Source organism: Tinamus guttatus, unplaced genomic scaffold (assembly GCF_059628265.1).
Source record: "Tinamus guttatus ecotype Peru unplaced genomic scaffold, ASM5962826v1 Tinamus_guttatus_pri_ptg000240l, whole genome shotgun sequence".
In the NCBI taxonomy this organism is placed as follows: domain Eukaryota; kingdom Metazoa; phylum Chordata; class Aves; order Tinamiformes; family Tinamidae; genus Tinamus; species Tinamus guttatus.
The window spans coordinates 1,477,102-1,492,438 of NW_028288774.1; the positions used below are offsets into that span (position 1 = coordinate 1,477,102).

The following is a 15,337-nucleotide window of genomic DNA, read 5'->3' on the forward strand; positions in this document are numbered from 1 at the left end:
GGCTTGTTACCAGAAATACAGAGTCAGCTCAGAGGCCCTGAAATGTCCCAGTTTTGCCTATTGCTCCAGAGTTCAGCAAAAACTGAGCTTTAGAGTAGAGCCAACAACTTAGCCAACTTTGACAGAGTTTTGGTATTCAGTCCTTCTGGCACTCTGGCAGATACCAGAGTGCTAGCGAAGACACCAAGCTCAGAGTCATAAGCTATTCTTCACAAACACAAGGAAAATAGCTAGGGAAACAGCACTCTCAGGTGTTTGTCTGTGTGTGTGGGTATTGAATGGCTGGAGAAGAAAAAAAGAAGGAAAAGAAAAATCTTCCATCCTCTAAAGTGTAAGCTATTTTATTTTACATGAGCGTGCCCTGGAACACTTATTAAAATTGTTTTCCTTTGCCCCCACTTCTATCAGTTAACTCTTTACAATGTTCAATGACCTGAGAAGTAAGAATTCTAAGTAGCAAGAACACATATTAAAAAAAAAAGCATTGTGCTCTTACATTGTATTTTCTGGGTGTATACCAGTAAATACGAATCCCAATTTGCTATGAAGAAAGAAATAGCATGGAATCTTTAATTTTTCACCTGAATTAAACTACATAGTGGGATTTTTTCAATGTTACCCAAAATACAGTTTTATTTATATATTTTTAAATGCAATTGTATTTGTTAAAAAAAAAAGCCTCTAGTGCCAACAAACTCAGAAATCTGCAATACACAGGAAAGAGCCAGGTACTGCTATGGTCCAGCTCCGGTTTATGAAGCTTAATCACTGCATCAGTCTTTTCCCATTCCTAGAATATTTCTAGTCATTTATTGTCATGTTTTTCCTGTTCATTTACTTAAATTTCACGGCCTAAGTATATGCACATATTCATATTAAACATTAAAAACGCATTTGCAAAACATCACTTTTGCATTACAATGCACGGAGAAGAGTAAGATGTGCAAAACAAAAAACACCACAATCTCCACATCTCTAAGTAAAAGGACTGCTTCATGCTACAAGCAAAAAAAAATTCCACTCGTTGCAAACTGTAGAAATCCAGCATTTGCCTCCGTCAATTTCTTTATAAAAAGTAAATAAAAGCTAATTTAACAGCGATACTCTTCTCCACATATTGCAAAATATGGTTACAGATGAGGAAAGGATTACTTCAGCTGCTAAGCTTATCTGACATGTATCTCTGCAATCATGCCTTTCCTGTCCATTATTTAATACATAAACTCAATTACATAGTTTCTGCTATGCAGTAGCTGATTTTTAGTTTAATATGCAAACTGTCAAGATGCAGCTGTTGATAAAACATCTACGCTGTTTTCCAATTTTGAATAAATCCTGAAGACACTTCAAAAATAAGAACCCAAAACTGCTGACTGTAAGCATCCAAAAATACAATCGTAGTTTCACTATGGACAAGTTGTAGTCCGTTAGAAAAGTAGATCATACATACAAAGGTATAAAGAACATTTAAGTCAGTCTTAGTGGAAGGCAGTCCACGAAGGGAGCGATCCTCCAGGCAATCCTTTGCTGAGCAGGACTTTCATGTCAGCCGCTCAAGCCCACAGAAAATGTCACGGTCTGTTCAGTAGATTCTTCCTCTGCTACGATTGCCACGTCCTCCCCAGCCTCTTCCTCGTCCACCTCGGAAACCACCTCTTTGCTCTGAAAACAAAAGCCAAGACATTTATAGACTTTATGCTGCATACAGATTAAAACTGATTCACTGTAACTGTACTGATGGCCAACTTAAACCTCTGAGGGCGATACTCCTTACTTACCATTAGAAAACTCTCACTTAGGTTTTAATGACCAAGAGACCCCATGGACCTGTTGGTCAGGAAAATCAAGGTCTCTAATCTAAGCTTAGTCTTCCCAAATACTATCACACACAACAGCCCCATTACTTTAAAACTGTATCTGGGCTAATGTATTATGTCAGAGTTGAAAATCATCCTTCTGTCTGATAACACAATAGACCGTGCTTACCTCAATCCTGACATGCTTGTTTAAACTGCTCCTAATTAATTTTCAAGTGATAGAAAACCACAACTCTGCCACCCTATCTATCCTAACCATTAAGTTATCCCAGGCATACCTAAGGTTTTTCTTCTAGACTAGTATTTCACTGTATCCAAATTAAGGATCCTATGCTTAGCTGGATATCTCCCGAATTATCTGTGTGCTCTAGGAAGTTTTTCGTTTCCTTCCATTAAGGAGAAATCCAATCACACTGGAAGACACTAGAAATCTTCGATCTTTGGAGAACCTGATAATAAGGCTGCTTAATTTGCTTATTTACTTTTTTCCCATTTGTCACCAAACAAAACTTTCCCAAACAGCCTGACTTACCATAGGAAAAACTACCCAGGTTGCTACTGTATTTTCCACTGGGAGGGTTATATATTTGCCTGGCATCCCGTTTTGGTCCTGCTGGAGATTTCTTCGGGGGTGAACTTGAGGTTGTATCTTCAGTTGTTCTTTTTTGCCTGGGAGAAGAAAACAGAGAGAGATAATTTCACCCCTGCAGTGACAAGTATAGTAGTTCAGCCTCAAATAATAACAGTTATAAGCTAGCAGCAGCTAATAAAGATGCCTTGAAGAGGAAAAGCAAACTATTCTCCAGGTAAATTAATATACTGAATCTCCAAAGCAAGAATATGACTCCACAGCCTTAACTCCTATCAGGAGAGGTGTTACTTTTGCCTGTGAAACTCATGTGCTGTGTATATTATATATACATGCACAGTTTGGGATCTCAATTTTGCAGAGTGTTTTGAAAGATGGGTGGGGTTTTTTGTTCTTTTTTAGTTTGTTTTATAGAAAACTCTTACCCTGCATCTGCCTTCTGTACAGGTTTCCAGGACAGTGTAACTGTACTTTTATAGGAAGGAGGAATGTGGAAGAGATCCTACAAGAGATAAAATCAGACAGTTCATTCTATGATTAAATCCATGTCAATTATACCTCAAAATTTAACTACGAAGTTTCCAGAATAACAGTTATCTTAAAACAACTTTAAACCCCATACTTTTTAAGCCTGATGGCAGAGGGATAGGAAGGCAGCAGGTAACCTAGTTCATATACTTTACCTGGAAAAATGAGAGATATATATATTAACAGAATAGCCTCTCATTCTAAAATGACACACTTCCCGCCCCCCCCCCCCTCACTTAGGCACATAGAACATCTTTTAGTGAAGGGGAGATGGAAAGCGAGGGAAGAGAGGCCAGCTGAGGAAGTCAGCAGACTCCCAGGAAGGCTGTTAAAAGGAATCAGGGTGGTTTAAGGGCTCTGCATGGTAGTCTCTTCACCCTATGGAGAGAAAGGGCCTACACAGTGAGCAGCTTACTTTGCCTCCTCCTTCCTTTATCCTTCCTTCAATCTCTTACTTACCCTTCCTATGCCTACACGGGCAATGAGAAGGGGACAAGGCTCATCCTTAATCCATGGACCCTTCTGCAACATTTCCTGCTGGCACTGAAGGTAGAAGGCTGGGCAACTGCTGCTGCTGGAAAGGGCCTTCAACACCCCTTCCTAGCAGCAGCTGCTACAGCAGCAATCAACAGCTTACAGCTTAGTTCACATCTTTTCATTCCCATTTTCTCCTCAGATTACCCTAATGCATGGATTTACACTCCTTCACTACACTGAGACTTACCTTGATTAAAACATTAATGTTATTGGTTATTTTCAAGGCAACCACTTTAATCTTGTTCTGTAAAAGAGAAGAAACAACCCTGAATGCCAGCTCTTCTGGTAGCCTAAATTACATCAACTGCATTTGATGAAGTCACAATATTATACTGATTGCTCTCCCTAGCAAATTGTTGTGGCAACAGTGAAAGATGTCTGCACTGCTGAGATTTAATTAGTTTTTTGGCTTTTAGAAGTTTTACATCTACTGAAAAAAAGCTGATTGTAACACTCCCCTGTACCTCCCACCTACAGTTTCTTTTTCATAACATAATACACAGCACATTTAAGCCAAAGAGATGGGCACGCACACAGCATCTTAACAAAATTATCAGAAACTAAAAGCCCCTCCTAGATTGCAAGACCAGCACCAGGCAAGATATGGTGGCACACTAATAATTTTTCCCATTCCCTCCTCTGGAGGTGGCATATGTACAGTGATGCTCCTGGTGATGTGTCCACAGCACACACAGCTCGACACCCACTCAAGTCTGTAACAACTGACAGGTAACAGATACAATGAGCATAAACATGGTATCAGCGTGAAGAACATCTGCCGGGGGGAATTTATTATTTTGTAGGCTGAACGCATGGGGCAGTCTGGCAACACTACAACGTCTTGCACAGGAGGCTAACGCTCTGAGTCTGCTTCACGTGCAGGTCAACACTGTTTAAGAAATCTGTACCTGATACCACAACCTTCCTAGCTGGAAACCTGAAAGATGCCCTATGACATCAGGAATAACAAGCACGTCCTTCTGCCATCACACTGTAGCTGCATCTCTATGCAGTATTTTCAAATAATGCAGGAGTAAAGCTCTGAAACATACTGACCACAGAGGATAAGCCATGACCAGCCAGGTTCACTAAAGCTTTAACAGAGCTTCCATATAGCATTTTCTCTTATAGCATTTTTGATGACCTTGAACCTGGCCAATCTGCTGTCCCCAGAATCTATGAACCCTTTTTTCCTCACCTTCTTTGGATAATAATCTGTGGTGTTATCTTTTATTGCAGGCCTGATAGCACCCAACAACACAGAGTTCAGCACTAATGACAATCAAATATTAATACTTAACCACAAACCCATTTGCAGAGAAATACAACCAAGTCTTTATGAAGTTATGGTGCACAAGTGTAAAATGCCAACTAATTCTACTGTCATTCTGCACATCTGCCTAACAGTAACTTTTACATGAGGTGAGGCTGAGGTTGAGGTGACCAAGTTCACACTGGTCACCTAAAATACTCTGACAATTTCAACACGTTTAAAGGGAAAATGGCAACAGCCGTTAGGATTATTTTCCCCTTAACCTACTTGCACCATTAAAAGAGATGGCACACCATTAATGTGTTTCATTGGTTATTTTAGCAGGCTCAGTTAGAAAAATCAGAATTCCTGAGAAATACTTACCTCCTCCGTTTTCAAGGCTTCTCCAGTTTTTCCTTGGAGCGCTAGACGAAGCTGTCGAATGTATACCTGTAATCCTCGAGCGAAGTACTGTAGCCTAAAAAGTATAAAATTAAGTGCTTAATACATTTTACAAATTTCTATAAAAAGAAAAGCATAAGCAAAGGAATTAGTAATTTTATTTTCCTTTAAGAAAAATGCTCCAAGCAATTCTTCCACAAGTCTGACTTGTTTTTATGCACTATCCTAATAATAGTAATTCTGTCACCCTGCCCTTTTCACAACACCAGCACCTAAAGAATTACCTGATTTTAAAATCTTTCAATTTCTCCGCGTTCAGCTTGCCTGTGAGGAAGTCTGGAAGTTTGCGCCCCAGCTGGTGGAAGCTGTACAACAAACACTCCACGTAGCTGAACTGCAACTTGGGCTCTTCGTTGCCAGCATTCTCCCCATTCTCTGCTTCCTCTGGAGGAAGTGGCATGTACTCCTAACGCAGGAAAAGCAAAACAGATACACGAGGCACTGTGACATATTCTGACAGTTCTCTTCCAGTCTTTGTGCTGGTGGTTTTTTTTATTGCACTAGTGCTGCTGAATCAGTGATGCACTTGCTTAAAGCTGACAGAGACACAGCCTTGGATGCTATTCAACAAGAGTCACTCATGACTATAAAATCTAAAAAGAACAAAGTCATTTGAGTTCACTGTATTAAAAACATTCTGCAGCTAATGTCTCTCTTAATATCAAGAAGTGCTTTGAATTGCAAAATAATGTTTGCCTTTATATCTTGGACAAAGCTATTTCTGAAACAAGAAAGGATAAAGGACCCTCTAGTGGAGAATAGATTAATGGTTAAAACAAAAACAAACCAAAAACCCCACACACTTAATTTGATGAAATGCCTTCTTTAAAAAGTGTTTTATAAGAATAAAAATTGAATTAGTCTTACCAGTAATTTATCAAACAGCTTCTTCAAGTTTGATTCAAGCTTTTCCATATCACCACAAAATGAACTCATTTCAGCAAGAAGCTTCAAAACCTACATATAAGGATAGCTGGGTTTTTGTGTGTTAACTGAGAAGTACAAACCTTAACTTCCAAATCAAGAGATTATCACATCATCATGGCTTCTTCAGTAGAGGTCAACTATTACAACTAAAACCAAAAACAAACACCCAACAACAACAACAAACCCTAACACCAGGAAGACCTGCAAGGAGGAACATGCCTGGCCTGTTCTTTACATCCTCAAGCACAAACACTTATTTCTAGGCTTACAGAACAGGCATCATTATTCAACAAGCAAACAAAAGGTTTTTCTTCCATTCTTGCAGTCCAGCTCATCTTCAAAGTGAGATTCACAAAGATCTAACTTAAGCTGCATTGATTAATGTAAGCAAAATTACACAGACATTAAACCACTCCCTTAGGAGACTAATTAGCACAAGCCATGCAGTAATCACTTCACTAAATGCACGGTGCTTAAAAAAATTAACAGCAATATACAAATGATTACACTGATCTAGTTACTCTATCCTTGTCTCAAAAGCCCAAAGGACAAATGACATATGCTTTAAAGAATAACACTCAGTCATCTCTCAAGATGATAAAATATTTTTTCTTCATATAGCTATTTCGCTATATGAAAAAAAAACACAACACTTGTCTCCAAGATGCATGTTTTTAGAATTTATAGGACATTAAAATTTTGGCTTACCTCTAACTGGATATCAAGACCCTCCACCGGCGTAGTCAAAGAACTGAGGTTTGGCAGCACATGCTCACAGAAGTAAGTAACAAATTTTGTGGAATGAACATTTTTCTGCAAAACATCCACACATTACTCAGGTTCCTTTGAGTTGGAACGAGTTAAATGTTTTTCCCACCCCACCCTGCTTCCCATACAAATGTCTATCACAGAGCTATACTTAATGCTTCACTTAGCTTCAGCTTCCACGATGCAGAGTCCCTTCTAGGTAGCTTAAACTGAGAGGAAGTCTGTAACATTGGCTGGGATTGCCAGTAAACAGGCCCTCAAGTGCTGCAGCTGCCTGGCACAAGACTTGAGTTTAATCAAGCCACATACATGAACGTAATTTGAGAATCTTGTCATTCCTTTTACACTTGAGACCCAAAGTTGAAGAGAGAATACACAAAACTGCTTTGTATTTAGAGGCTATGTGGATGCCCTCCAATGCTCCAGCACACCAAAAGCCAAAGGTGGGGAAGCACTGTTGTGAGCCGTGCCAATATCATCACCCAGAACCCCCAGCCGACGCTGCAGCTATTAACTTGGCACCATGTTCCTCACACAGAGCAGATGAAGACCTACCGAGAAGAGCGGCACCGCCTGCCGCGTGCACTGCAGAAGCCTGTCCACGCAGTCCGGATCGCTCGGATTGAACGTTTGCTCCAGGTCCGCCTGTTCGGCTACAAGTTCCACCAGCTGCTGCCTCCCACTCACTGTCTGCAAGCTTTTTAATCCCGACAATATTTTCATGAATAGAACGAATTCCTCGCCTGTTACGTCCTCCAGGACCTTAACAAAACACCAGAAATGGTATTTTCATCGTGCTACCTTGCAAACCTCCAAGTCAAACCCACTTCATAGGAAGATTAAAAATTTACACTGAAAAAATATACACCCTCACCTTCTTGGATTCAGTTAATATGAACTCTTCTACCTCCTTTGTCATCACCTCCTCAGGCAGGGTTTTAAGTTTTGTAGAGAGGAACTTGATGGCCCTCTCTCTCACAATATCTTCTCCTTGAAGGATTTGACTGAATAAGCCTCCCAAAGTCCCTGAATGGAGAATAAGTCAGTTAACACAAATTATTCTAAAACTGAGGAGCTAAACTATCTATGTAAAAGAGAAATTTCACACTGTAAAACTCCATGACATACTTAAGCACATTAATATGGCAGTTTTTAAGAACACAACTTTCATGTAGCATTCTTTTATTGGTCTGTATAAATGTAGATCCACAGTTATTGAACTGGATTGTCCTGAACACAAAACTGTCTCCAACTTCCACACTGTACTAAGATGATGTAATTTCAGGCTCGGTTCTCCTCTCACTAGGCCCCGGGAAATATTAATAAAAGACATTTAGAGAAAAGTTGGTCCTTTACCTTTAGCATCCATTTTAAATATGCTGAGCAAAGCATTGTTCACCAAATTGAATTCTGCAGAATCATCTGTGGAAAGGAAAAAAAAAAAAAAAAAAAAGAAAAAACCCCTCTTATATCCTTGACATGCAAGCATAAGCACAGAAAAACAAAGAAGTCTAAGATCATAAAATGAGGATTCTATTCTTGGCATTTAACTATAAACAGCAACACAACTCTCATTTTTAATGACTATTAGACAAAGGAAGTAGCAAGTCATGATTATGATAGCTGGAGGAATCAAAGCCATCCTTCCTCCTTCTTTCCTTCCCCTTGTAAAAGCTTGAACTTTGCAGATTGATGCAAGGAAAATTCTAACTCGGTAGTTAAGACATTTTAAGGAGCAGTTGAGTAGACAAGCTGACCTTTATTAAATGAAGGTAAAATAAGTGATTTTTTTAAAACATAAGTGGATACACAATATTTATAGATGGGGGAAACAAGTTTTTTTCCTCTTGACCTAAATGGAGACCTATATTAAATATTTTGAACAAAAAAATACACTGTATCAAAAAACGCTTTTAGATTTTTTTTTAAAGTTCCAGAGCACCAAGATTATAAAACCCGGTAGCTCTTGCTCAGAAGGCAATCAGCAACAGGCTGTAACTAGAGCGCTTTTGTTGACGTTTTTTTCTCTAAAGACACTTTCAGAGAAGGCAAAATGAAAAATTGTGAGGTTTTCCAGTTTATATTAGGATAATTAGCAACCATCCAAGACAAGCAGCCACATACCTTTTTAAAGCAGGACACAAATAACACTGGACAAACTTTTCTGATACAAACTGAAGAAAGAAAACTTTTTACAGAACAGTTTCTCTCATACAACAGATCCCACCATCACATATATTTTCAGGTGTGCCACAAGCAGATGAGCAGAGGAACGACCAACACCACCTACCTGACTGTAGGAGCTGGGTCAGTATGTCTGCTACTCGAGGAAGATTGTCCCCAGTGGCAAACTGCGGCAATTCCTTGATTGCTTGGCGTCGGATCTGTCAAAATTGTCATTGTTGAGAGAAGAAAACTCAAAAATAATGATAAAAAAAATAAGGCAGTTCAGCTGCTACACAAAGTTTGACAGAAAAATCACTGAAATCTGAGATTTTTTTTTAAATAAAAGCATCATACTTGTAAATTGATATTCAACTGTCAAACATTAATGGCAAGTCAAATGTTATATTTGCTATGGGAGTACTATGATGTATTCGTGTAGAAAAAAACTGTTTTTGTCTTAGAACTAAGCAGTACTGGAGGAAAGTGAATTCAAATGACACATCCATTCACAAAATCCATTACTTGATCACCATCATCCCAAATAATAAACAAAAAGTGATGTAACGTATTATTGGTGTCTTATTTGCTAACACAAAAAATAATTTTACAGGAGTGCACACGGCAGAAATAAACTCTAAGTTTTGCTCCTAGCCTTGCCAAAACCCTTTGAATAACTTCTGCAAATCATCAAAATCTGACCACCAGGGGTACAGATTCCTTCAGAACAGAGGCAGCCGCACGAAGCATCTCAAGACTTCTGCAGCAACAATATATGCAGAAGCAAATCCTCACAGTTCTCAAGCGCAAATGAAATTTTCTTGCCTTCCAGCAGGTTTTATTAGAATCAATTCCCATAAAGCCCTTTGAAAGGAAAAATGCAATAGATATTCTAAGAATCTGCATCTAAGCTCCTTGCTAGAGAGCTATTCCTTTGATCAATAAGGGAAGTGAAAAGACAAACGAAAACTGATTTATCTTCCCGTACCATCTCACAGCAGAATTTTCTATTTCAGGAATATAACTACACACTCTTTGGTCTTTCAGGTCTTACACAGACCAACTCTCCTCTCCCTTCCCGAAAGATATATTTTACAAGAACGGGGAAAATATATAAACCAACATATCAACTTGCTACTACAAGATTCTAGCCTCATCCTTACAGAAACATCTTCATCCTCACAGAGGTCCAACTGGGCATTGATAGCAGAGTCAGCCAACTCAGGAAAATGCTTGAAGAATTTAGGAATAAACTGGGCTGCAAGTCTCTTCTCCTTGGCACCTCCTTTCACACCATCCAAGATGGCCTGGTAAGCATCCTTATGCTACAAGAGAAAGGATAAACAACATAAACAAAATATAGTGGAGTATTCCTATACCAAAAGGAGGATTTTTTTCTCTCCCATATATTACTGGTTACCAATGGAATGAAGTAACTGTAAAAATATTCAAACATGAGGATGACACAGTCAGCAGGCAGTCTCTCCATTCTCTAATCTCACATTCGGTGAAAAGTTCACAAATGGCACACACGCATTTACTTAAGCATGGCATTACCACCTATTTAAGTGAACTACATTACATAAGCTTTATACCAAGAAGTGAAATTCTCTCTTTACCCAATATAACCTCACAAATTTAGCAATATTTGCCTCGACTGACTGTTTGCACTGTTATTTGGTTTCCTCTATTTGTTCAAAAAGTCAGCCCTAAGGCTAGCAGCTTTTGTGCACTCCCTGCAATTAGACTCAGCCCTAGTGCTGAAAGCTACACAACCACCTTCACTGAACTGAGGCAGTTTTCCGGAGGAGTTTCTGTCTTCTGGCTGCCTCTTGAGCAGAGGTTACCTGTCCCAAGGGCTGTGCCACTGCAGTGGATCATGAGAGCTTTTTAACCTACATTGCTGTAAAGCATCTTTGGCAGCTATTCAAGCAGTTGACTTGGTACTGAGGTAAAGAGTTCTTAAGCGACGTGTTAAGAGACTGGATGAAAGAAATTCCTCTCCAGACGAAATACAGAAATAAACACTTCAGGGACAGAACATGAACCTCTAGCTCCAGCTAGAATCACACAGGCATTTCTGATTTTGTGCCCGCAGCACCACAACTTAAGAATAAACACAAGGGGTTTGCTGGGGTTAGCTCTGTGTTTTGAGAAATAAAAGGTAGCCTTATAAAGACGCTACCATAAAGCAGAATCTTGCATAATTTGTTTTCCTCACACATCCTGCCTTGGACAGTAAATTCAACAGCACATAAATTTACTGCAAGTTGTAAAAGAAAATGTTTCCAGAGCCATGAGTATCATCACCCCTGCCCCACAAGAAGCACATCCACAGTGAAAAGAGATACAAACTTTTGAAATAAGTCTGTATTAATCCCCCCCGAAGCAAGCCGTGTTAAACACTCAGTACCAGTGTTGCTTATACAATCCCTACACCAAGTTGGTGATTACTTAACGTGGCCAGATTCTCAACTGAACTGGGAAGAAAAATAGTCCAAGAAATCAAAACAATTGCTTTTCAGCTGATCAACACCCCCAAGAAAAGCACTCCTTTCTCTTTATTTTGAACCTTCTTCCTCCTCATTTAATCTCCCACGTGATTTCTACACGTGAGGACTTACCATACCCTACACTCTTTCTTCATCTGACATGTTTCTTTCTGCAAGCTGAGTACATCTAGTCTTTTTAATTATTTCTCTAATGCCAACCAAAGTTGTTCCCATTGTTTTTCCCCTCCCAAATTTTACTTTCCTTTTATAAGGAGAGATCCCTTTTTAAGGGTATTATAGAGATAGTAAATTGTAAATGGCATAAAACTGACAAATAAAGAGCAACTACTCACAGTTTTTAAGAATGCAAAAGTTAAGAAATCAAGTAAGATTATAAAGGGTCAAGTTTAAAGGGGATGCTTCTTCCCAAAGGTCAGTGAAGTAATGGAACGTTATGCCACAGACCACTTGGAGATCAGAAACACAGTCAGTGTGAAACACAGCACCCATCAGTCCACTGAAGACGAATCCAGCAAGACCCACGGGTTGCAGGGGCCCTGTGTGTGTGAGGCGGCCCCTGCGCTGCAGGGAGCGCCAGGGCCCTCGTGCTGCTCACACGGGGCATCTGCTACGGATCGCAGCCGCACGCAGCACGCCCAACGACACAGGCCTTTTTCCAGCTAATGCAACCATTCCTACCCATGGGAGCTAACCACTTGTCAAAACGATAACAGACTATGCATTCGCACAGTGGCACACTAACACCACCTGTTTTATTCTACATCTCTACCAGAAGTTCTCAGAAATTTTAGTTGCCTTTGTTGGCTACCTCAAGGTAATGCTTTCATAGCAGTAGGTGCAATGGTATTTTCTCTCACAAAGGTTACCTACAGCGTACTTATTTGTACAAGCCCCATGAAAAGATCTGAAATAAAAACAAAACAAACTTCTTTAACCATCACTGGTTGTCCTAAAGATCTGTGGAAATAACCTCACATAGAAGTTTCTAGTCAAAAATCCCTTGCTAGGTAAGTGGGTGTAGTAATTTTCTTACTTATGTACATTCTCTCACACACAGGGCTCCACTGCCCCCCCCCTTTTTTTTTTTTTTAAGATAACCATAATAACATGAAAGCCCCATGCAATTCTGAAACTTTGGCTTTAATTAATCACCGTATTAGCTATAAATACATATTTTTTTTTCCTCTAATAATTAAGAAAGGGCTCAAGGGGTCCCTTGCCATAATTTCACTGGCAAAAGCCTCCTGTTATGCTAACCTACCTTTCCTTCGTTATCCATTTCGCTTTAGGAGGCCCTCGGCCGCCTACCAGCGCCGCGAGGCTCCTCCCCAGCCGCCCGGCTTCCCGAGAGCGCTCTGGGCCGCGGCTCCCCGGGCCGCTCCCGCGCCCCGGGACCACCCTCCCCTCTCCCGCGAGCGCCCGCTGGGCCCTGCCGGGAGCTGCCCCGGAGGCTGCCCCGGAGGCTGCCCCGGGCCCGTCCCGGCGCGTCGCGCGGCGCCGCTCGCGGCCGAGGCCTGCGGGGCCCGGCAGGCCGCAGCCAGGCCGCACCTGGCCCGCCGTCTCGGTGGCGTCCGCCAGGATGCCGTAGTTGCGGTAGAGCTCCTCCACGCTGGGCATGGTGGCCGCGCGCCGGGCCACGAGCCGGAGCCGCCGCTGCAACCGGGGCCGCCGCCGCTGCCGTCCTGGGGCCGCCGCCGCTGCCGTCAGCACCAGCGAGGCGGTCGCGCCGGAGCGGAGCGGCCGGCGGCGCCCCCGCGCGGCCGGGAGGGCTGCGCAGCGCGGCCGGGGCGCCGCGAAATGGCGGCGCGTTCCGGCGTTGCCTGGCGCGGCCGCGCGCGGCGCAGAGCCCCGCGCCACAGGGAGGCCTCCGCCCGCTCTCGCTCGCGGCGGCCCGCTTGTGTCCGCAGCCTGTTTAAAAACAAAGTCTTTATTTTCTTTTTCCTTTTTCTTTCTTTCTTTCTTTCTTTCTTTCTTTCTTTCTTTCTTTCTTTCTTTCTTTCTTTCTTTCTTTCTTTTTTTTCTAACATAACTCCCCCGAACTGTGTGGCAGTAGAATACCTCAAAATCAGGTGGGGTTCATCTGCGTGTCCCCGACCCCATCCTGCAGGCCTAGAGCTTGGTGGCTTTTCCATCTCCTTCTGAGGAAGAACTTCTTTACTGTGAGGGTGACAGAGCCCTGGAACAGGCTGCCCAGAGAGGCTGTGGAGTCTCCTTCTCTGGAGATCTTCCAAACCCACCTGGATGCCACCCTGTGCCACGTGCTCTAGGTGTCCCTGCTCCCCTGCTGGAGCAGGGGGTTGGACTAGATGGTTTCTAGAGGTCCCTTCCAGCCTCAACCATCCTGTGATTCTGTGATGGCGGTTTGCCGAACCCCCATTACACAAATGTGTAATGTCATGTACCTTTTAATGCCTGTCTCTGTGCCTTGCTGCTTTTCTCCTTACTTCTCCTCATCTTACCCATTTCTCTCTTCCCTCAGTTGCTCTTTTCTCACTGCCTCTTGTTTCTACATCTTTTTTCTCTCTGAACTTGCACATACGGAATGCCACCAGTGACTTTGGGAAGTGCCTGTATTGCACACTGCATTACTGGTGCGGGAAGGATTTCCCCCAATCTTCATCTTTTACTTCAGAGAAAAGCAGCCCCCTAACTTTCCAGCACACAGAAACACAGGTCTCTGCAGCTGATGCCTGTGCAGGCCGCGGCGGGTGCACACGATGGGCACCAGTACCCTCTGAACTGCAGCAAGAGGCAGCAGCAGCAAAATGAAATTTTCCCCTTGCCGTGCCGGCCTGTGGCTGAGCTAGGTGAAGCACTGGGCGTTTCCTTCACATCCTCTCCGGTTGGATGAAGCCTGCGTTCCGAAGGGTGGGAAGTGCTGGTGTCTTTCCAGAGCTGATGAGGGTGGAATGCACACAGCAGGAATGTGCAAGAGCGTAACTCATCTAACTCCATTTTTTTTTGGTCCTGTGCTCTGGCAGGGTTTTAGTAAGCCGTGGCAATGACCACATCACTTACCTTCCTCTAGGTTTTCCGTTTCCTAGTTCTCTTTGAACTGAGGACTGATCCCAGTACATCTCCTCAAAGGATTAATGTGGAGCAAAACCTTGTAGGTCCAGAAGTCACCAGCTGTGGTGTGACCTCAGGTATGTTTGTGACCATCCTATTTATGCAAAGTAATCTTCTTAAAAGAATACATCTTAAAAGAATATGTTAACCTTACCATGGGAGCAAAATGGAGCACAAGAGAAAATATGTTTTAAAACATCAAAAGAGCTACAGACATGAGTAGCTTACCTGAGCCTTTCATTTTCTAAGAAGGGGCAGTTTCCTCAGGCAGCCCTGCGGATATTAAGAGATGTCAATCTCTTGCCCTCAAACATCTTTCAGACAGCATCTCCTCTGAATGTTGATTCTTAAACTCTTTATAGTCATCTTTATCAGCACTGCCATAGCAAGCTTTACAGCTTGGCTGGAAAGAAGGAATGAGAAACCTCTCATTTATTTAATTCTTACCCCTCTGAACTGTTTATCTAGATGAAGGTGCCTTATTTGAAGCCATTATCTTCTCTTGTTCGTTTCCCCAGCAGCAGGCTATTAAACTGTGATTATATTCTGTAGTAAACATATTGATAATCAGATCAATATGTAGCATTTGCACACTGTTCCATGAGAGCTGTGGAGAAAAAAAAATGGAGAAAGAAGAGAACAAGCTGGCATAAATGAAAGTGGATGTGAAAGCTGTTGTGTGCATTCCGGGAAAGAGTGACATGCTGTAGCA

At 41.9% G+C, this 15,337-nt stretch overlaps 1 protein-coding gene across 1 annotated transcript; it reads right to left on the minus strand.

Annotated features, from left to right (window-relative positions):
* Nucleotides 1-547: 547 nt before the first annotated feature.
* Nucleotides 548-13,206, minus strand: API5 (apoptosis inhibitor 5). The gene is made up of 14 exons (XM_088525716.1): nt 13,105-13,206; nt 10,207-10,368; nt 9,171-9,264; nt 8,237-8,302; nt 7,755-7,906; nt 7,436-7,642; nt 6,821-6,925; nt 6,053-6,142; nt 5,410-5,591; nt 5,108-5,201; nt 3,659-3,715; nt 2,832-2,908; nt 2,350-2,486; nt 548-1,662 (listed from the first exon to the last, which is right to left on the minus strand). The coding sequence occupies exons 1-14, from the start codon at nt 13,171-13,173 to the stop codon at nt 1,583-1,585; spliced, it is 1,572 nt and encodes a 523-aa protein (XP_088381842.1). The 5' UTR covers nt 13,174-13,206; the 3' UTR covers nt 548-1,582.
* Between the last annotated feature and the right edge of the window lie 2,131 nt (nt 13,207-15,337).